The sequence below is a fragment of the Ananas comosus genome, linkage group 9, assembly GCF_001540865.1.
Source record: "Ananas comosus cultivar F153 linkage group 9, ASM154086v1, whole genome shotgun sequence".
NCBI lineage: Eukaryota > Viridiplantae > Streptophyta > Magnoliopsida > Poales > Bromeliaceae > Ananas > Ananas comosus.
The window spans coordinates 12,062,158-12,083,901 of NC_033629.1; the positions used below are offsets into that span (position 1 = coordinate 12,062,158).

The following is a 21,744-nucleotide window of genomic DNA, read 5'->3' on the forward strand; positions in this document are numbered from 1 at the left end:
TTCAATTTTTTCGACTTTTTAAAAAGCATATCCGCACCCTCTTTTGGTCGGATCCGAATATTTTTAATGTAAGATGTTCACCAAATCGAATATAGATACTAATATTATCGCAGATAATATAATAATAGTAATAATAATAATATCTATTTGGACTCTTTTTTTTTTTGAATTTAGCCACCTAAATTTTTTTTTTTGATAAATGATCCTAACAAATTTATATTTGTATTAACAGTCCTTTTCTTACCATGCGAGCGTTTAAGTGATATTTTTAAGTTAAATACAGTGATTCAATCACCGTGTTTAAGTACGGTAATTGGATCACAGTGTTTCTTTTCGTATTTTTTCGTCCCTAAATTAAAAAGGAGGGACTAATGTGCATATATGAATACGATAATTTAATTATCGTATTTAAACACGATAATTCATTTACTGTGTTCAACTTAAAAATATGAATGTGATACTTATGTGGTAAGAAGAGGGCCAATTCATTCACTATGTTTAATTTAAAAATATACAAGTGGCAAAGGACTTGGTGGTTGGTACCCGAGGTCCCAAGTTCGAATCCTAGTTGATTCACATTTTCAGTTAAGTTTATTTCTAAATAAAATAAACGAAGCGGATAGCGTGCTATCTATCTCTCAAAAAAAAAAAAAAATAAATAAATAAACGTGATGCTTATGTGGTAAGAAAAGGATCATATGTGTAAATATGAATTTGTTAGAATTTTTTTTTTTTTTTTTTTTTTTGGTTTTTTCCTAGGGAGCTAAATTCCAAAAATACCTATCAATTTTCATTCCTAAGAGTCAAATCTGTATAAATCCAGTGTGAACGCCCACCCAATTTTTACACTCCACAACACTCCAATTTCCTCTCTTTAAGTCGAGGAATTCTACATTATCACACTTGCACCACGTTATAAATAACAAGTCAATCACATTTCTTCTTTTTAAACAAAAATATAATAAAAATAATTTTTTTCAATCGAAATAAAACATATACTCCTAAAAAAAATATTTAATTAATTTGTTACGCCATGTCATCGATCTACCCATTGCATTCTAGAATTTTTCCTTTGTCTCCGTCTCCCTGAGCGCGCGCTCCCCCTTTCTCTCTCTCTCTCTCTCTCTCTCTCTCTCTCGTACTAACAAACTACTTAAAAAACAGAAGCTACAAACCCCTCCTCTTTCTCCTACCTCCGCACCCTCCCTCCCCCTCCCACGCCGAGACCTCGATCCGCCCCATCCATGGCGGAATCCGAGGAGATAGAGGAAGGGAAGAGGCGGAGGAGGAGAGTGAGTGCGGCGGAGGCGGAGGCGGGGGCGGAGGCGGAGGCGAGGGACCCGGCGACGGCGCTGGGGCCGGACGTGGTGGAGAGGGTGCTGGGGGCGTCGGACGCACGCAGCGTGGCACGATCCGCGGCGGTGTCTCGTGCGTGGCACGGGATCGCCACGAGCGACCGCCTCTGGGCTCCCAAGGTGATGAATTCATCGTGCTCGTCTCGTTCCCCTCCTCCCCCTCTTTTCGATCGCCTTCGTAATCGGAAATTAGCTTCTTGTTTCCGTTGCTCATCGTTTGCTCGTTTGGGATTGGATTGTTACTTAGCCCTAATGCGTAATTTTTTGGCTTGTTAAAGGCGAAAAATGTGGTAGAAGTTACCTGTTACAAACCCTAATGTTTTTTTTTTTTGAAAAAAAAAAAACCTTCAAATACCACCCCCATGGTATCGCACTTTTTTGCTTTACTGCCCTATGGTTTAAAGTGTATCAATTTGGTACCCTGTAGTTTCTTTTTTTTTCTTTTTATTATCAATTTTATTGTTTTTTTTTGTTAAATTAGAGACAAAGTTAAAACTAAAGGTATTAAAATGAATATTCGATAAACTTAGGTGAGTAGCTGAAGTTTTTCATATATAATTTAACAAAATATTAACGAAGAAACTGCTGAAAAGATAAAAAATAAAACCGCAGAGTACTAACTACTTTAAACCACAAGATACTAAAGCGAGAAAGTGCGAAATCATAGAGGTGGTATTTGAAGCTTTTTTTTTCCTCTTTGGCTTGTTAGAGGCTAAAACCGTGGTAAAGTTACCTGAATTATAGGTGCATTTTTGAAATTGGTACGAAAGGAGATGCTTTTTTGTACTTCTAAAGGCAAATACTGCGTGATTGGGTGTTCAGTAGCTGTGCTTCTCTATTATTTTGGTTGGTTAACTTGTAATATCATGAATTTCTATATTTTGTCAGCAAATGGATGCCGCAGATAAAATGACAGTGATATCAAATGAAACCTGAACTTCTACCCTGATGTACTTGACGGCATGAGACTCATCTTACACTTTTGGTTGGCAAACTAGCGCTAATATCAAATATAACGATTCAATTTACTAGCATTAATAACTCGTTGCACCCAAACCGTCAACCTAAAGTGTTTAAGCCTGGTTATTAGTATTAGAGTCTCTGATGCTTATATTTCTAGTCATAATCTCTTTCTTATCCGATGGAGGGTTATTTGGGCTCACAATATAAGTGGTTAGTATATTTCTACTGAGTGAAAGTAAATTAGATATGCTCATGATTTTGAGTATATGTGATGTTGTCTTCTAAAAGCAGTACTTGGTTATTCATTGAAATGTAGATTTGTTCTGTTTCATCTGTAATATTTGTGCAGTTGACTATTTTAATGAATAATTATTATTCTCTGCTAGCAGTGTGAGGAACTGTGGAAGGGGAAGGCACATATCCCCCGCTTGTCAATGTTACGTGGAGCCTCGAGATTGACGGTTTATTCTATGTCCATCATGGATGGACAACGGGTGAGAAAAAGATATTTAGTACTTTTCTTAGAGTGTATAAGCTAAGTTTTTTCCTGAGATAATTAAATTACAACATTTCCTTTGCAAGTTCTGCTTTAGAAAGCTCTCAGTAATTGTTTCAGTAAAGTGATTCCCTCTAATTTCTCTTTCTGCTCCCTATGTTCATCTCTCAGTCTTAGGTGAGGTTCTAACATGTTGGGTTCCATTTGTTTTCAGGCCCGCGTAGCGAAGGATGATCTCTGTGATCATGTTTGGGAATATCGTTTCAAAAAGGTGCGTGTAGCTTGATTTTATACTCATTTTATAGTCTAATGCTTACAATATGAATGCTTTCCTGAATAGAAGTCAGAGAAGCCAATGTGCTTCTCAATTCAACTGCATGTTTTCTTTGTGTCTAGTCTATTTCCTATCCACCATCCACTGCGTAGATTGAAAACGTGACGTGATTTAGAATTACTACGTATTCGCAATCATGGACTCATCATCGCCCACTATTTGGGGTGTGACATTAGTAATCCCTCATCTGTTACCTGCAGACAGCTCCAGAATACTGGCGCAACCTCGACCCTTCCTGGAAGGGCACAGGCCCGCCAATGCGCCGCTACTTCCACCTCAATGGGTCTCACACTGCGGACCCTGACGACAAAGTTTGGGGCGGGCATGAGTGCACCTTCTCAATCGTTACGAGCTATGTGGGCGACGGGCAAATAAGGGAGCACTACGTGAGGATCAACCGGTGGCCCCCAATGCGAGTCTCGAGGAAGGAGGATTGGAGCTGGGAGATGTCGAACAACCTTTATGTCTACAACAGTGTTCCTGATGCAGAGAAAGGCATTACAGGTCCTCTCTTTCCTGTCTGGTGACTCTATTGCTTGTTTACCCTACTAAGAACTAAACTTGTATGTATCATGTAATATATGGTATGTCGAAGGTAAAATTAGTTTGTTGAACTTTCCTCTGTATATACAACCAGTTTGTTGAACTTTCCTCTGTATATACAACCAGTTTGTTGAACTTTCCTCTGTATATACAACCGAGAAATAATACTATGTACTTTGTACAGTAGTACCTACATCTCTTATGTTTCAAATAAACCTTTTATGGCCAGCCAACTTTTACACATATCCTTTCTGCAGTCTTAGCAGTCCTTCGGTGGAAACCATATTATCACAGTAAAAAGATTACAACCACAAAAGACCTAGTGTGAGGAAAGGACTTGATCATACAAGGAACCATGAAACTTTTATTATTGACATTGGTAAGGATGATTGTTACACTCTTGGACTCTGAGTAGTGGTTTTAAGATGTGCGCTCTTATGTTCATGCTAATGTTGCCATCTGTACAAAGATGGAACTACAATCTTTCATTGTAGCTAAATGAAATGTCTGTGCGGAATTTTGGAAATTTGTTAGGTCATTGAGATCTTCAGCTTTTCTTTTTTTTTCTTTGTCTTTTTCTTTTTCTTGTTCCTTTTTTGGTTGAAAAGAGAAAGAGAAATGAAACACTCCACAATCATGGATGATTGATTCTAAATCTACACAGTTACTTGTGCTTGTGTACAGTAACCAATCCTTGCAGTATCGCTTCATATATTTCAAGATGATTTTGCTGACATTCTCAGAACAGTATGGTCGAAATTCTGTTAATCTCGAATTTACAGTCTGAGCAGCCAGCTGTTTGAGTCAACTGATGCTGACATAACTAATTTCTTTTCTATATACATATTGTCCTGCATATCTCTCCTACATGCATTTTCTCTTGCATTTCTCTTATGTTTACTTGAGGGTCTTATGGTAACTGGTTTATGGGTGTACAAAGAGATGTCTAGGGCCGCACAGCTTATGCGGCCTTTAATGTCATTTTTGTTGGAATAAGATAAATCATTTTGCAGGTACAAGATATAGTAATCCTGATGAATCATGATCTCGAGGGTCTTAAAATGGACTAAAATCAAACTCCTAGGTTACAATGAGGAAAGAAAATCACTTATGAAGACCTACTGTGATAGGTGAACATATTGTTCGACACATCTCTTGTTTACTGAAGGATTGTTTAGAAATCGGTTGGTGAGAAGTATATTGTATATATGTTGTATAATTCATTTTTTGGGATACGATAAATCATCTTGATTAGTAGAAACTGCACAAATAAAACATGCTACTAAATATGAATAGATGATTGTGTTCATAGCATTGCAATAACTAAAAATTGACAAGTTTAGCACATACAAGGGGTTGTACAAAATACATGCATTACACAAGATTGAGGCTGATATGCTTCAGAAAATGAGCTCATTTTACTTCTTTGATTTCATCCAAAGCATAGTTGTTTGTCGAAACACCGGCATAATTCACCTTGTTGAATCGAACCACGACTGGATAACGAGTCTTAGGGTCCTGTAAAGTTTTTAAGTTTCAATTATTATTAGGATATTAAAGAAGATCAAACAGAAATTAAAAATGAAGGACACACAAAAAACTCTTAATATAACTTACAATGTTAAGATGAACATATGTAATAGGATAAATTACACTTTTGGTCCCACAATTATGAAGCAAGTGATATTTTGGTTCTCAAATTTTAATTGGTTGCAATATTTGGCTTGAACTTTTGTTAACATTCATAGTCTAATTTTAATTACTAGCTGATGATGCGTCACTAATACGACGATGATGTGATATTTTAGTTATTACCACGTCATTAATCACAACACTACAACACTGTCGCATTAATGCCACATAGCGGCACGTTATCATTCAGTTAACTAAATTATAGTGTGGGACTTAATTGCAACAATTTAAAAATTTTGAACCATAGATTATGATAAATTAAAATTTAAGTACCAAGGTGTCGCAGTCGAACATCTTATAGTTTGAGAACCGAAAGTGTCATTCAGCCGGAAAAGATATGTGATTATCTTATGATATTCAAATACTTTCTTATACTTAGATCCATACAAAAGTTGGATTTGAAATCTTGAATCTAGTGTTTTAGCAACATTAGAACTTACTAAAGCAACCAGGATGCTTTCCTACACTATATCAAGAAGAGTAGTTAGTGAGTTAACCATCAAGTAATTCCTCATCTAAACTCTATACTACATGGTCATCACTAAAAGAAGAACATAGAGACATTCTTTATTGAAAAACAAAACAAAACAATAAAAAAAAAAAAAGAATAAAATAAGAACATATAGGCATAGAGTACCTGATCCACAGTGACAACTGATCCAATGCCATTGTACCAATAAGATTCCCTCCTCAGAATCTTTACCTGAAGAAGCAACAAGTAGACACTTGATGAAAGTATGAAACTAACCTTATCAAATAAAATGCTTTTAAGTCTTATTATGCATATGCTAATAAACCAAAGTTTAAGTTGTTGCTAAATAAAAATAGAAATTTTATGATGTGTTAAAGCAACTACATACAAGAATTATTTAGAGAAAAACAGACATCCAAGCCTTCAAAGAAACTACCTAATTTTGTGCCAGAACATTATAATAGAATAAAGATCATGCCATTAAAACTCATATAAGTTAGCATAATATATATACAGATGTATATATAGATATAGAGTCCAGCTCGAATACTATCGATAGCACCAAGTATTTGGTACTATAGAGTTTTTCACTGTTAGATTTAATCCTTTGACTAGTTTCACTCATTATTATACGATTCAACCAACAACTTACTCAATCCTGGAAAGCTCACATCATTTTAACCGTATATTCCTTCATCCAAAGGCCGAAAACCTAATAGCACCGATAACTTGGTGCTGTTGGTAGTATTCCGCCTAGTTCTATAGATATATATATATACTTACTATAGATGTAATGCTTTATGTATTATATTGTATTCCATCAATTGATGGTTTGAGAGAGTTATGAACCAAGCTTGAATACAAAGTTAACAAGCTCAAACCAATTCAAAAGCTTATATTTACAGGCCATGGTATATATATTTGTGTACCTGATTTAAAAAAGCAAGAATAATAAATTATTTATGTGAAATGCACAAAAAGATATTAAATCCTATTTAGATGTCGGAATAATTTATTTCATAATAACTTATTCGGTATGAAAATTTTATTGGGTAATTGGAAGGTAAGAGCATTAAAAAATCTCGGCACCTATAGTTGTAATAAAATAATATGTTTTATTTACGACATAATTTAATTTTTAAAAAAATTATTTAAAAGTCGAATATGCTATTTTATTCTAAACATTTTGAGTATTCTCCTAAATTTCAATCATCATTGAAAATTATCATATGGAATAGAATACTGCTGGACAATTTATTTTGATATTTAAATAAATTGACTCATAAATTTTTGCTGCGCAACTTATTCCGACATTCAAACAGACACCGCATGCATGCGAACCTTTGCTCCCCTCTTGGGGCCGATGGGGGGCGGCGGCGGGGGTTTGACGGCGGCGGCGGGGGAGGCTTTGGCACCACCTTCCGGGGCTGGGGTGGGCGGCGGTGCCGCCGCCGCCTCCTCCTCGGCTCGTACCACCACCATCCTCCTCCCGGGCTTGTGGAACGAGAGGGAGTTGGCACGTGCGGACGTGTTTGTGGTGGGGATGGCCGAGGTGAGCACGAAGCTTGATGCGGCCGAGGCCATGTTGGTGGTCGCCATGAACAGTTACTACTACGTACGTACTCTCTCTCTCTCTCTCTCTCTCTCTCTCTCTCTCTCTCTCTTTCTCTCTCTATGACACTACTCTCTTTAGATGATGATCGATGGATACGTTAATGGTTTTTTTTTCCTTTGTTTTTTTGGATGAGAGAGAGAGAGAGAGAGATAGAGGAGAGATTCTAATGGCCTCAGATGAAGTACCAGATTGTCTGGAGCTTTGGTGTGGGTGATTTCCACTTATGGGGTGTTGCCACGTGGCGTCCTATCTACTCCGTGTGGATAGCCTCATCCTCCTCCGCTACTCATTTAGAGGGGGAACATCTAAAGCTCTGATATTTACATAGTTACGCTCGCATTAGTACACACAAGTGCGATAAATTTGATAATTTTAACATAGTTACGCTCCAAAAAAAAAAAGAAAAAAGAAAAATAGAACAACATAAGTTGATCTCAGTAGATTAATAATAATAATAATAATAATAATAATAATAATATTAGAACTTAAAATTTAAATTTTTGATCGCAATGTGGTAACTGAAGAATTTTCAAAATAAGAATACCAACCAACTAATACTACTACGAAAAAAATCAAGAGGTCCAATTCATACGTTGATAGGACCAACATTATTAAGACCAGATTTGCCTGGAAGAACAACCGCAGCATTCAAGTTGAGCTCTTTCCAGTAGCTCTTTTTTTTTTTTTTTTTAAACTTTGTTTTTGCTCAAGACATTTTACTCGTCAAATACCCAATTTCCCACCTAAAAAAGACACCTTCACTTTAATCTGGTTTTAAGAGCCAACTCTCACATATAAGCCAAGACATTTTTCTATCAGACATTTCGATCTCCAAATTATAAGAAAAAGGAACTGCTATACACAGACCATAGTTTAAGATTAATTAAAGCAAACAAAAGAAAAAAGAGAATAGTTTTTTTTTTTGAAAAAAAAAAAAAAAACTTGATATAACTATCTTACAGAAACCTGACTAGTTCCTCAGCAAGGAGAGAACTAGTTTATACAGTTATAGTGAAAATCATCCTTCCAGGGGCAGAAGTGAATTTCCTAACACTAGTCTCTCTTCCAGTGCTACCGACTAAATCTGGGCCTCGGAAACCCTTATCTGCAATGTAGGGGCATGCATTCTAATAATCCATTCCTCCCATGCCGCCACCCATCGGAGGCACGTCCTTCTCTTCTTTCGGCAGTTCCACGACCACCGCCTCAGTCGTCGTCATCAATGATGAAACACTGAATTGCACCAAATAGGAAAATTGGATTCAGCTCACTGAATTATATGTCACAAATGCCTAGAAGTTTCTCTTAACACACAATTCATTTTCTCTAGATACTACAATAAATTATACCCTTCGCTTTCCGTAAGCATCCGTAGGGTAGAATCTAATCACTTCAGTTGTACCCAAATCTTAATTTCTTACCTCGCAGCGTCCACCAGTGCAGTTCTAATAACTTTCAACGGGTCGATGATGCCTGCTTTTACCATGTCCACATATTCACCTTCACAATTAAATACATCATAAAATAAAGAAATAATTTGATTAGTAGTAACCCCAAATAAATAATAGTGAAGATAGAAGATGTTAGAAAGAGGAAAACCTTTGGCCGCATCATAACCAAGATCGGGGTTATCCTGCTCCAGAAGTTTGCCCACAACCACTGCGCCTTCTACTCCCGCATTGGAAGCAATGGTGTGCACTGGGGTCTAGAAAGTAGTTTAACAAGCTTAATTTAATGCCACGAATAGGAAAGTTATCCAGTAAAGAATGTGTACATCCCAAGCTATAGATTCACCAAAGCCAAATTATATTTTAATATGCAATACATTAGGGGTGTTTTCACTTTCAACATCTTTTTTTTTAATAATATTTGTGTTTGTGCCCAAACTCTCCTCTGGAATTCAGGTTCTATAGCAATCTCCATACAGCATCAGCAGATGACCAAGATCTAAACATGAAGAGCATCTCTGGTGGTTACATTCTTCCGATGCTCATGTTCTGACTTAATAAAAGCCTATGTAACCGGCTGTAGGCTTCTAGGGTTTACTATATGAATAACATTCACTTAACAATATTTCCCGTCAACACTGATTATAGAGTTCAAAATCCCAAATCTTTTTGACTCAATTCGATTAGTTCACCATTTTCTCCACCTAATACCGAGTAAGAAAGGATGATTCTGGCTTATTTAGGAGGGAGACTGATGGATCAATTAGACAGAAGTCAAACGATTGTTAGCCATTACCGGTCATCGACTGTTGTTTACTCGCGAAATGCAGGGATTGCTATGCTACCTGAAGTCCAATAGAGTTTAGCTTTTAAAAAAAAAAAAACTAAAATAAAATAAAGTGGAAAGCAAAGACAGCCCCAAAGTTCAATGTAGAATGTCCTTAAACCATTCAACAAAATTCGCATATGAAATACTCAAACCTTAAGTGCATTTTGAATTATTTGGACCCCAATCTTCTGATCAAAATTAGCTGTTTCCAATTTCTCCAACTCCTTTGAAGCATAGAGAAGTGCAACACCACCACCTTCAATAAATGCACTTACTGTCACCATAAGAATAACAAGACCATTACTTGGCAAAATGCACAATTTATAATATACCTGGCACGATACCCTCTTCTACTGCAGCTTTGGTAGCATTAAGAGCATCATTCACTCTATCCTTCTTCTCACTAACTTCGGCTTCACTTGCTCCTCCAATCTGTATAATAGATAAGAATAAACGAATCACGGGTGAAACTGTCCTACTAGATTTCCTTTCAGCTTAAGAGGTTATCAACAAATTTAGCAATCACCATTTCAATCATCCTACACAATCTATTTCCTTAACATGCTAACTAATCCCCTCCTCTCGACCAATGGATTGAATGAATACCAAAGAGAACCACATGTGCTATAAAAAGTGGAAAAATCTTCCAGAGATTTATCATAATCAATATCGTGGCAAAAGGATCAAAAATATTAACAAGGAAATGGAGTACCTTTAGGACGGCAACACCTCCCGAAAGCTTCGCTAATCTTTCCTGGAGTTTCTCTTTATCGTAGTCAGAGGTGCTTGCTTCGATAGCAGCTCTCAGCTGTCATAACATAGATCAAGCATTCAAACGTAGAATTTCATCAACCAGAAGAATCAGATAATAATTTTTTTAGAAAAAAATCATGTAATCAAGGAATTTAACAATAAAGAAGGGCACAAACTTGCTCGCATCTTTCTTCAATAGCCTTCTTATCACCAGCCCCATCCAGAATAACAGTGTCATCTTTCGATACTGTCACCTGTAATAATTGCAAAGTATGTGGTTGCGATATGCAAAATTTCATTTAATCATGTTTGTAGTAAATTATCAAAGTTAATCTAGAATTCAAAAGAGATTATTACATACTGTAGTAGAATAATCTATTTTACATATATATTCCCTTACATACTCCGAACATTAATACATATGCCCTTCAAAATAATATTTTCCTACATACATACTCTCTGCATACAAAATGTCCTTCTTCAGAAGCTTTTTCTACTACGAGATCACCTTCCATCCATGAATTGGATGTTTCCCCAACTTATCATAAGGGATTTTCTTTACGAGAAGCAAACTTTTGAAGGGCATATATATGAAAATTCAAAATTTTATGTGTAAATTATATATTTCACAAAGATATCTGTAAAAGCCCCATTTTGCACATTGGGAAAAAAAAAAACAAATAACAGTCATCATACTCACACTAATAAAATAAAGTAGAACTGAGTTTACAAATAAGGAAAAAGTATAAAGAATTTTCACGTTAAAAACAATGGCATAGAACGCAAAACCGAACCAGATAAGGCTCACAAATGCTAGGATACATCACCTTTTTACATGTACCAAACATGTGAGGCTCAACCTTTTCAAGATTCATTCCAAGCTCTTCTGTTATGAGCTAAACAAGACAAATTTAAAACAAGAAATCTGTCAGTAACTACATCCAGTAAATGAGCAACATATATCAAACAAGCAGCTTAAACTCACTTCACCCCCACTAAGTATAGCAAGGTCCTGTAGAATGGCTTTCCTATTCTCCCCAAAACCAGGAGCTTTAATGGCGCAGACCTATAAATAACTTATTATTTAGCAAAAAGATTGTCTAATCTAAGATTATCTATAACAAAAGTGATTTTTTGGAAGTTGAAACCTTAATGCCTGCACGAAGCTTATTAAGAATGACAGTCGCCAGTGCATCACTTTCGACGTCTTCAGCAACAATAAGCAGCGGCTTTTGTCTCTGAATAACATAAGAAGATCCAGTGTGAGATACTGTGTGTTAAAGTCCAATTAACTTTTTCACCAAAAAATCTCAAGCAGCCCATACTCCTATGAGTGCATATTGATAGGGTTAAAAGGAAAAAAACAAATGCATACCTTTAAGGCTAATTCCAATAGTTTAACCACCGCATTAATGCTTGATATTTTCTTTTCATATATCAAAATAAGGGGGTCTTCTAATTCCTACAAGAATTTGCAACAGAAGTTGTTAAGCAGGAAGAACTTCAGATTTGAACAATGGCGACCAAAAATATAACTAAGAAACAGTCTCTTACACATTTCTGAGTTTTTGCGTTAGAGACAAAGTAAGGCGATATATAACCTCTATCAAGCTTCATTCCTTCCACAACATCCAATTCATTATACAGTGTATTACCATCCTGAAGGAAGATAAACAAGTCAGCAATCATATTGAAAGGGAAACTTAGCATATGATGGAGATGACGAAGAAAAACTAACAGATGACAGTAAGGGTGCGTTTGGTTCGCGCTATCTTTTAAAGATTCCTAATAATCCAATGGGAATAAAAAAATATGACAGTGTTTGGCTAAACGCGCTAAGTAATCTAGTTGGTAATATTGGATTCACTTGGGAATAAGATTCACCCCAAAGTACTAATCTCATTCCCTTGAGGGAGGGTGGGTATCCCCATATTAATGGATTGGGGTAATCATAATATGTCTAATCTCTTTCTTTCTTCCTACCCGCCGGCTAATTGATATTATTTTTCTTTACACTCTAACCTTATATCTCTCTCTAAACTTATTTTTCTCTCTAAAATTCAACTTTTTTTCTCTCTCTAAACTAAGCTTTCTCTCTCTCTCTCTCTTTCTAAAATTTCAACTCTCTCACTCCCTCTAATTTCGACTATATTTTTCTTTCTATTTTTTTAATTATGCTCTCTCTCTCTAACTTATACTCTCTCTCCCTTTTTTCTAAAAAGATGTTGAAACTTTTGGTAACATTATCTAAAATTAATTAAATTAATTAATTAATTAATTGTATATTTTTTGTAATATTAAATAACATGGCTAATTAATATTACCGTGCGAACCAAACACAGGAATTCCACATTCTTAGTAATAGGATTAATAGAAATAAGATTCTCGGATATCTTTTATTCCTAGTAATCTTTCATAATGCGAACCAAACGCACCCTAAATAAAAAGCAAGAAAGACATCTACTAATTATGTTTATCTCATTACAAAACATGAAACTAAGTCATGCATCCCTTCTAGCAATACACAATTCAACAATGTGGAGAAACAAGGAAACATTTAATTGATAACTGTGCCTCCAGCCTCCAGGGATGAAAAACCTCAAGAGATTCCCATGTAAAAAAGTACACCAAGTCTAGTTGGTTCAACATAGTCAGAGCCACAATATGTTTCACTCATAGTTAGGCGTACATACAGCAACAAATATCGTGAAATGTGGCATGAGATAAAACCACAGATCCATTAATGCAATACATCTAATCATCAATTCTACAAGAAAAACCAACCTAAATATCATGACTTACTGCAATGGTTATAACACCCTCTTTGCCAACTTTTTCCATAGCTTTTGCTATTAGCTCACCAATTTCTCTTTCTCCATTGGCCGATATGGTACCGACCTTTCAAAGGAAAGATAAAATTAGTAAGAGAACTAGATTACCTTAAGCAACTCTGAGTAACCTAACCAGTGTTTACAAGTCTAAATTATTCTAAACACGAAACTAAAGTACCTGTGCTATCTCCTCCGATGTGCTTATCATCCTTGCCCTGCTTTTTAAGTTGCTTACCACAGTGTCAACAGCCATTGTGATGCCACGCCTCAGATCCATTGCATTCATTCCAGCGGCCACTGACTTGCATCCTTCAGCAAATATTGCTCGTGTAAGGACAGTGGCACATGTTGTACCTGGAAATAGTGCATGAAAGAGTTAGCCCAAGTAAACAGATGATATAAAATATGACAATCTGGAAATTTAAGAACATATTAAATGCTTCCATGTATGGAAGAATAACTTAATGGGCACAAATGTGAGTTAATAACTTTATTTTCTATATCAAAGAAAATGTTATACAAGAAAAAGGAGGAATCATAAATGGAATGAATATGTGAATTTAAACGTACCATCACCAGCAGCATCATTTGTTGCATTAGCAACCTGCTTAACAAGGCTTGCACCAACATTTTTGGCCCTATCTTTGAACTCAATGCTCTTAGCAACAGTCACCCCATCCTTTGTAACTTTTGGGGCACCAAAACTTTGCTCCAGCACAACATTGCGGCCCTATATCACACAATTGAATCGAACTAGTCATGCAGAAGGACAAAACGAGGATTGAAAAAAATTAAGTGAGATAGCACCATGATAAAATAATTCAAATATAAGAGGGGATAAATATTCCAATATTGTATTAGAAAGTTTAAACTTGTTAACAAATAGGCTATTACGGACTACCTATGTAACTTGATTGCCTAGGGAGACAGTGTTACGGTATTCAACATTATTACAATTGCATAGATAGCACAAGTTCATGTATATTAACATTGTCCAATTATCATCAATCCAATCAACAACCACCACTCTTGAACCAAGCCCGTAGCCATACCTTGGGTCCCATTGTCACTTTCACCGCATCAGCTAACTCCTCAACTCCCTTAAGCATCAATGCACGAGCCTCTACTCCGAACTTGATGTCCTTGGCCGCATAGTTTCTGCTCCAAGCTATCCTACTTCCAATCTGCAGCAATCATTAAACGCAAATGACTCATATAACAGCCGAGATCAAACCAAAGTACAAAGGCCTAATCTGCAGTAACGGTTATAAGTAGATAACTCAGAAATAGTACAAAACAAACCAAACCAAAAAAAGAGCCACAATTGATCTGTAAAACTATACCCAAGGATTTAAGTACCTATCGGCACGGGCCGTATTCACCGTGCCGTATCGTGGCAATAAAATATCGGCATGATACAGCCCCCTGTGCCGATGGTATAACTTAAAACTCTATATTCTTTAAATTAGTCAGTAATTTTCTCAATAAAATTCAAAAGATTTAATAAAGATACATAATAAGCAATTAGAGTATGTTGTTGCTTAAACAAATAAATATTTCATACCATTATGTGTCAGCATATATGTATTTTTTGTGATCGGCATGCATCGGCACTATCCGACATGCAGGGTGCTATACCGTGCCAGTAAGTTTACAGCACGACCCCATGCCACGGCACTTAAATCCTTGACTATACCCATTACACTATCATCAAAATTCAACTAGTGCAAGACAAGATAGAATGTTGAGTAGCAACTAGGATAGGATTCAACATGATAAGACACGAAGAATGCAGGGGAAGGAGGGTTTTGTTAATAAAAATTCAAAATCTTTTAATGTTTATTAATTATTTATTTGTTTTATTTATTACGGTTTATTTATTTTCTTATTGTTTCGCTCGCTACGCGCGCTCGCGATCGCGCGCGAGGGGCGGAGATTGTTACGCACCCCGCGCTACGTGCAAGTGCGGAAGGTGTGCACGTAGCTAATTAATACGGAGAGGTGGCTAATTAAAAGGAAGTTAACGTTGGAGTCCAACGTTCCTACTTGGGTCCTCTCTCTATATATATATATTTGGATTTACTATTGATGTTTACAGGGGTGACAGATTTTGAGAAATTTGTTTTATGATTTTCACTTTCTCTCATTTAATTAATTTCTTTCGTCGCCGGGCGTTGAAAGAAGCTTCGTCTACCTCTTCCGCGTTCGTGTCCGTAGGAGGAGTACCGGTCGTATCTTGGGGCGGTGTTTCCGGTTAATCCCGCACAAAGGACGGGAATACGCTTTAGGACAGTGCCTCGCACGCTTCCGGATCAATTTGTTGATATTCTTCTTCCACAATTTCTTTTTGGAATTTAGCGATTATCGGTAAGTAGATTTTATTTATTTAATCACAAAATTAGTTAGATTTTATCACAATCGGATTATTCGTTGCGGTTTTTCCCCAACAGGTTTAGCGACTCAAAGGTGTCAAGGTGAGTTCAGTGGGCTACAACAGGATACTTCGATCCAACAATCATTCAATCCCCACCTCCCAGACAGGATGCGATAATCTGGTGCCTGTAGAATTAGTTTACTTCTGAAGCATCAAAATTTGCTAAACCCTTCCTCACCTCCAAAATCACTCTCTCGTATTACCCTCTCCAATCCAATCTTTAATATCCAAATTGAAGTAAACAACAAGAAACATCCCACTAACGTTATTAAAACTAACAAATTCAAGCAAACAACTAATTTTTTTTTAAAAAAAACAAATTAGCAAAATTTCCAAGCGATGAACCAATTACTAAACATAAAAGAAATTAATTCCCACAAACAGATTACAATTCTCACCTGTCGACTGCTGTTCCCGGCGATCCTACAACAGAAACAAGCAGAGATCATTAAGACCCCAGAAGCTCACATGATCAAAAAGCGATAAAACCCTAAACTCTAAATCCATTGTGAGCAAGTAAATGGAAATGATGATACCGGGCTTTGGAGGCGAGGGTTGTGGCGACGCGATACATGAAGCGGAGCTCTCCACGAACGCGATTCCGAGCGAAGGGATTGAAGAAGAAACGAGAATTTGGTGTATGAAGAAGAGGGAGGGAGAGGAGTCTAGAAGTGTCTTAAAGGAACCAGGGTTTAGGGTTTTAGTGCACTGTTATTATTATTATAATTACAAGCAACGGCACGTGACACTGAAAATGAATTCAAAAAATTTCAGTTTCAAATTTTTTTTTAAAGACCAATTTAAGTTTAATTAGATTTTTATTTTATTATATTATTGTTCAGTAAAGATAAAAAAAATCATTTCAAGGTACATTTGATTTCATTTTGCTGTCAATAACAATTTTAACAAATAAAAAAGTCCAACAAAATAATTTTTGAGCTTTAAAATCGAAAGTTCGGAGATATGATTGCGAATTTTATACACTGTATTTTTAATGAAGAATTAAGAATTCATTGGTACAGATCGTATTCATTGTATCGTATCGTGCCAATAAAATATTAGCATGATACAGCTTCCGTATCGATTACATAGCTTAAAACCTTATATTTTTTAAATTAATAAATATTTTTTTTAATAAAATTCAAAAAATTTGATGCCAATATACATAATAAATAATTAGAATATTTTATTCTTAAAAAAATAAATATTTCATACCACTATGTATCGTTTGCGATTGAAACGCAACCGCAGAGATGGACACACATAGTGGCATACTGGCATAAGTACTGACACGTTTTTTGTACGATTTTATGCCATAACATTTAAATTTTTATTTTCAATAATACTTTTTAAATATTATTTTATTAAACAATCAGTTTAGCTTTTCATTGTAAAAAAAAAAAAAACCGAATCGAGTGAAAGCGAAAAAAATAGAAACTGAGCCAAGTGGGCGGAAAATTAGTCCAGTTAAGTTACTTTGTTTAGGTTTAGATTTATTTTTAAGTTCACTTATTTTCTTTAAAAAAAAATAACTAAATTTAAAAAGAAAATTATAAAAATTGATTTGGCCTTAAAATTCCAGAGAGTTTGAGTGGTCCAGGCCCAAAGCAGGCCCAACTGATGAATGGCTCTCTTTGGTACAACACCACAAACCCAATCACCTCACTCTTTCTTTCACTCTGTAGATCATTCTATTTCCACCACCTTCCCCAATTTGAGCATTTTCCCCTCTCTCTCTCTCTCTCTCTCAACCACACCCAAACACACACTCACTCTTCCCATTCTCTCTCTCTCTCTAGAAATTTCTTGTTCCTAATACTCTTGACTCTACCCACCATGGCTACACTGCACTCTCTCCCTATCTCCTCACCCCTCTCCCCATGCCCCCAACCTCACCACCACCTCACAGGTTTTGTTTCTCATTAATGGAAACTTTTAAGCCCATTTCCTCTCTCTCTCTCTCTCTAACTACATGAAATCTTGGTGTTCCTTGAAATGGGTTTAACTTGGTTCTTTGTTTCTCAATTTTGTGTTCTCATCTTCATTAGTCTTATAATGTCTTGGTATTTGAACAATTGCATGCATAGTTAATTGATTAGTGCTTGTTTGACTCTGCTTCTGTGCCTGCTTTCTGTTGTAATGCTTTATTTATTTTATTTAGAAATAAATGCAGCTAGAAATATGAATTAACTAGGATTCGAACTTGGGACCTCGGGTACCAACCATCGAGCCTTTTGCCACTTGCGCTAGGACAATCGGTTGCTTTCAGTTATGGTTAACTATACTATTACGGTGGTTTCGTAATAAAAAAAAAAAAAAATCTGAGGCTTCTGCTGTAGTGGGAAGCGAAAAAAGTGATTTTGGGGTCCAAAAGTAGAAACTTCGTGTTGGAACTTCTGATTTTGTTGCAGGGAGAAGCAGTTTGGAGGGAACTTAATATAGTGCTTCTCTTAATAGCACTTCTAATACACCATTTTGTCAAATAGCACTACACCCTTAAGACTAAAGATGTCCGTGGACCGGGTCGGGTCTGGGTAATTAATATACTGTACCCATACCCTAAAAAGAAATGGTTACAAAAAAATATATATACCCTACCCATTTAACTTCGGGTCGGGTCCGGGTCTGGGTACTAAAGTTTCTAATATGCCCATCGGGTCTATTTGAGCAGGTCTGGATAGTGACTACCCGTATACTACCCGTTCAAAATCGGATATGGATCGGGTCTAAATCGGGTACGGATATCCGCATAAATATATTTTTTTATAAACTTTATTAAATAGTCAATAAACAAACTATATTGTTGATAATGAAATATTGTTGACGGAAATGAAATAAAAAAAAAGAGTAGAAAACAAAGAGTAAAAAAATTAGAAAAAAGTAATGAGTAAAAGAGACGGCTAGGGTTTCATTAGGATGAAAATACATAGTGACTCATCATCTATAAGTCATATTAAAATTGATCCTTCAACTTCAAAAGTTTATTTTTTTTTATTTACTATCGGATATTTCATCGGGTCCGGGTCAGGGTCCGAATTTGAAAACTATTCCGGACCCTACCCATTTAAAAGTTAGGTTCGGGTCGGGTCCAAATCGGGTATGGGTATAAAATATCCGGACCTATACTCGAAATTTTAATGGGTAATTTTTTTTATCCGTATACTATTCATTTTTTATCGGGTCCGGTTCGGGTCCGGGTAGGGTCCGGATCGGGTATGGGATATCGGATATTTTGGACACCTTTACTTAAGACGTGAATCATTAGTTGAGAAAAGTAGAGTTTACACTAGATTGATAAATGTGGGAGTCTAGAATTGGTATTATGCACTAATGTTTACACATTTATGCATGTTTATTGTGTGCCCTGGTATGAATGCTTCTCTTGGTGTCGCTACCGAGACAACATTTCATCAAACAGTGCTATGCCCTTAAGACAGGCATCATCAGTTAGGAAATTGGATTTCTCTCAAATAATAGATTAGTTGAGATATTAAACCTGCCGTTAAGTTAAGCACCAAAGAGTCGAATTGAGGGATGAAGTTGTAATCAGTTCTTGTCCTGTATCAAACCTTGCTTTTTCTTTGAATTGGCTATAACTGTCATAGCAAGTCCACATCTCTTATTATCTTACGTGTTATGTGCTTTCATCATACAAATGGTATATCCCATAGATTAAGAGATAGTTTTAGGTAAACAGATGGATTGTGGTGAATTTGGATCGAATTGCCAAATGTTAGCCGGATTCGAGCTTCTACAAAAGAACTGTTAAAATTGGCTGCTCGAGAAAGCATTAACAGCTCCTCCATTAAAATTTCCTCAAAAGTCTTCCTACTGTAGTGGAAGCAGACAAGCAGTTGGTTCAATTCAATTGGAACTTTTGCTTTTGGGGTTTGAAAGCTCATTTCAGCTTTGTGCCATAGCAAAAGCTTTGGAATTTTTGTTTACCAAATTCCCGTCTACTTTTCTTTGGAGTCGTGGAAACTTCTTGAGAAGCCAGCTGAAACCTATTATAGCTGTCCTATATACATTTTTTGTCTCAATATTGGAACTTCTGAAGAATGTTGGCCTGCTTATTTTCATACCAAATCTGCACTTTGTCATCAGGTAAACAATTGATAATTATGAATATATGGTAGTGTGTTAATTCTGATCTGAAGAAAAGGAGAAGAGGCATTACAAAGAGATCTAGTAGGAGTGAAAAATAACAACAAAAAGAGATAAATTAAGCACATTGACGATATAGTCTACACGGATACTATGGTTTGATCCTTTGAGATGTATAGAAAACATGCTGGAGATATGCCCTCTACGGAACTCCCACAGAATTATCCACATTATATAACAGTAGATTCTTGTTTTTTTTAAAATTATTCTGACACAGACTTGTATTTCAGCAACCCACTTTACGCGATCTTGATCTTATAGACTACTTTCACCATTATGCAGGCTTAATATCTGTCTCCGCAATCCCATGCCAGAGCATTCGTTCCTCCTTCAACGGCACATCATTGCAGCTTCCTCCATCCCAAAAGCCTGCCCGTAAAACCCGATCATCTCGATCACCTGCACAAATCACGATGATGGTCAAGCCAAGAATCCAGTTCATCCAAGGAATCGATGAGCAGACGATCCCTGATGTCAAGCTGACCAAATCGCGTGACGGCACAAGCGGTGTCGCGACTTTCACCTTCGAGCAGCCTTCCGTGTTCGACTCGTCAAGCGAGTTAGGGGACATCACGGGCTTCTACATGATCGACGAGGAAGGCGTGCTCCAGTCGGTCGACGTGAGCGCCCAGTTTGTGAATGGCAAGCCGGCAAGAATAGAGGCAAAGTATGTGATGAGGACCCTGCAAGAGTGGGACAGGTTCATGAGGTTCATGGAGAGGTACTCTCAGGCAAATGGGCTACAATTCATCAAAAAGTAAAAAAAACATTCTATGTCTTTTTTCCCCCCCTTAGATGTACTCTCTCTATCTTATGTTCTCATTAAAGAATTTTGTTAACTATTTCTAGTTTCAGTTGTAATGTGTTCATGGTATGGTATTCCAAGTGGTTTAACCACTTTGATATACCACTCAAATTAGTTTTTGTAAACTTGGTATTCTGAGTAAATGAGATGTGTATCATTCACTAGTATTCAAGAAGATGCATAGTCCCTTTTCTTTTCTTTTTCTTTTTCTTTTTGTTTCTTGGAAATGAGTTGTGTAAGCATAATCTTAAAGACAAAACTGTTTTCGACACGCTTATTTCAATAAATTTATTTTTATAAATTGCATGAAGTATACCAATAATATCTGTAAAAATAGACAATATATTTAAATAAATTTTGAAGTAAGAGAGTCATTAGGTAACAAAATCAAAAGTTTTAACGACTCTATAGCATAGTTAATTAATTTAGATTCGGCAAAAATTCGGTGCGGATATAATACGCATAAAATTTATTTTTAAATTTTTAAATTCGTTGAAAAATTCGGCTTAAAATACGTATTCATTATAAAATATAAGATATAAAATATAAAATAATCTATATTTAAACATAAAAATTATAAGTTTTTTATTTAGATTTTCAATAATTTGGAAATAATTANATTCGCGAATTATTCGGCTAGCCCAAAAATTCCCGAATAATTTTTTTTTTTTTGAAAAAAATTCGTAAACGGACCGTTTAATTCGGATTTTCAATTATTCGCGAATAATTTGCGAATAATTTGCGAATTAACTAACAAAGCTCTATAGTTATATCAAAATGTGAGATATTTAATATAAGTGTTTTAATTTTTACCAAATAAAAATATAAAAATAATGCAAAGAAACTGGTTCGAATCAAAGCGGGTTCAAGTGGCCGGTCCGGTCCTGTCCGACCCGACCCGGTCTAGCGCACGGACATGCTAAACGGTCAAACCCGCGCTCTCCGATCGTCCCCAAAACCGCGCCATTCAAACCGAATTTCCGTTTCACCTTCTCCTCTCTCTCTCCTCC

The 21,744-nt window shown here is 36.2% G+C and overlaps 4 protein-coding genes across 4 annotated transcripts; 2 read left to right on the forward strand and 2 right to left on the reverse strand.

Moving 5' to 3' along the window:
* On the forward strand, nt 1,112–3,934 carry LOC109715090. Its single transcript, XM_020239893.1, has 4 exons — nt 1,112–1,475; nt 2,708–2,812; nt 3,029–3,085; nt 3,349–3,934. Exons 1-4 carry the CDS (start codon nt 1,245–1,247, stop codon nt 3,673–3,675), a joined length of 720 nt encoding a protein of 239 aa, XP_020095482.1. The 5' UTR covers nt 1,112–1,244; the 3' UTR covers nt 3,676–3,934.
* On the reverse strand, nt 4,969–7,642 carry LOC109715091 (photosystem I reaction center subunit IV, chloroplastic-like). Its single transcript, XM_020239895.1, has 3 exons — nt 7,197–7,642; nt 6,021–6,086; nt 4,969–5,209 (listed from the first exon to the last, which is right to left on the reverse strand). Exons 1-3 carry the CDS (start codon nt 7,452–7,454, stop codon nt 5,105–5,107), a joined length of 429 nt encoding a protein of 142 aa, XP_020095484.1. The 5' UTR covers nt 7,455–7,642; the 3' UTR covers nt 4,969–5,104.
* Nucleotides 8,399–16,469, reverse strand: LOC109715795 (chaperonin CPN60-1, mitochondrial-like). Its single transcript, XM_020240968.1, has 18 exons — nt 16,302–16,469; nt 16,164–16,188; nt 14,384–14,515; nt 13,902–14,061; nt 13,510–13,685; nt 13,303–13,398; nt 12,055–12,159; nt 11,876–11,962; nt 11,649–11,738; nt 11,486–11,566; nt 11,328–11,396; nt 10,677–10,754; nt 10,460–10,555; nt 10,080–10,179; nt 9,900–10,003; nt 9,070–9,175; nt 8,892–8,970; nt 8,399–8,703 (listed from the first exon to the last, which is right to left on the reverse strand). The coding sequence occupies exons 1-18, from the start codon at nt 16,337–16,339 to the stop codon at nt 8,598–8,600; spliced, it is 1,728 nt and encodes a 575-aa protein (XP_020096557.1). The 5' UTR covers nt 16,340–16,469; the 3' UTR covers nt 8,399–8,597.
* On the forward strand, nt 17,443–20,906 carry LOC109714738 (photosystem II reaction center PSB28 protein, chloroplastic). The gene is made up of 2 exons (XM_020239432.1): nt 17,443–17,674; nt 20,212–20,906. Exons 1-2 carry the CDS (start codon nt 17,602–17,604, stop codon nt 20,688–20,690), a joined length of 552 nt encoding a protein of 183 aa, XP_020095021.1. The 5' UTR covers nt 17,443–17,601; the 3' UTR covers nt 20,691–20,906.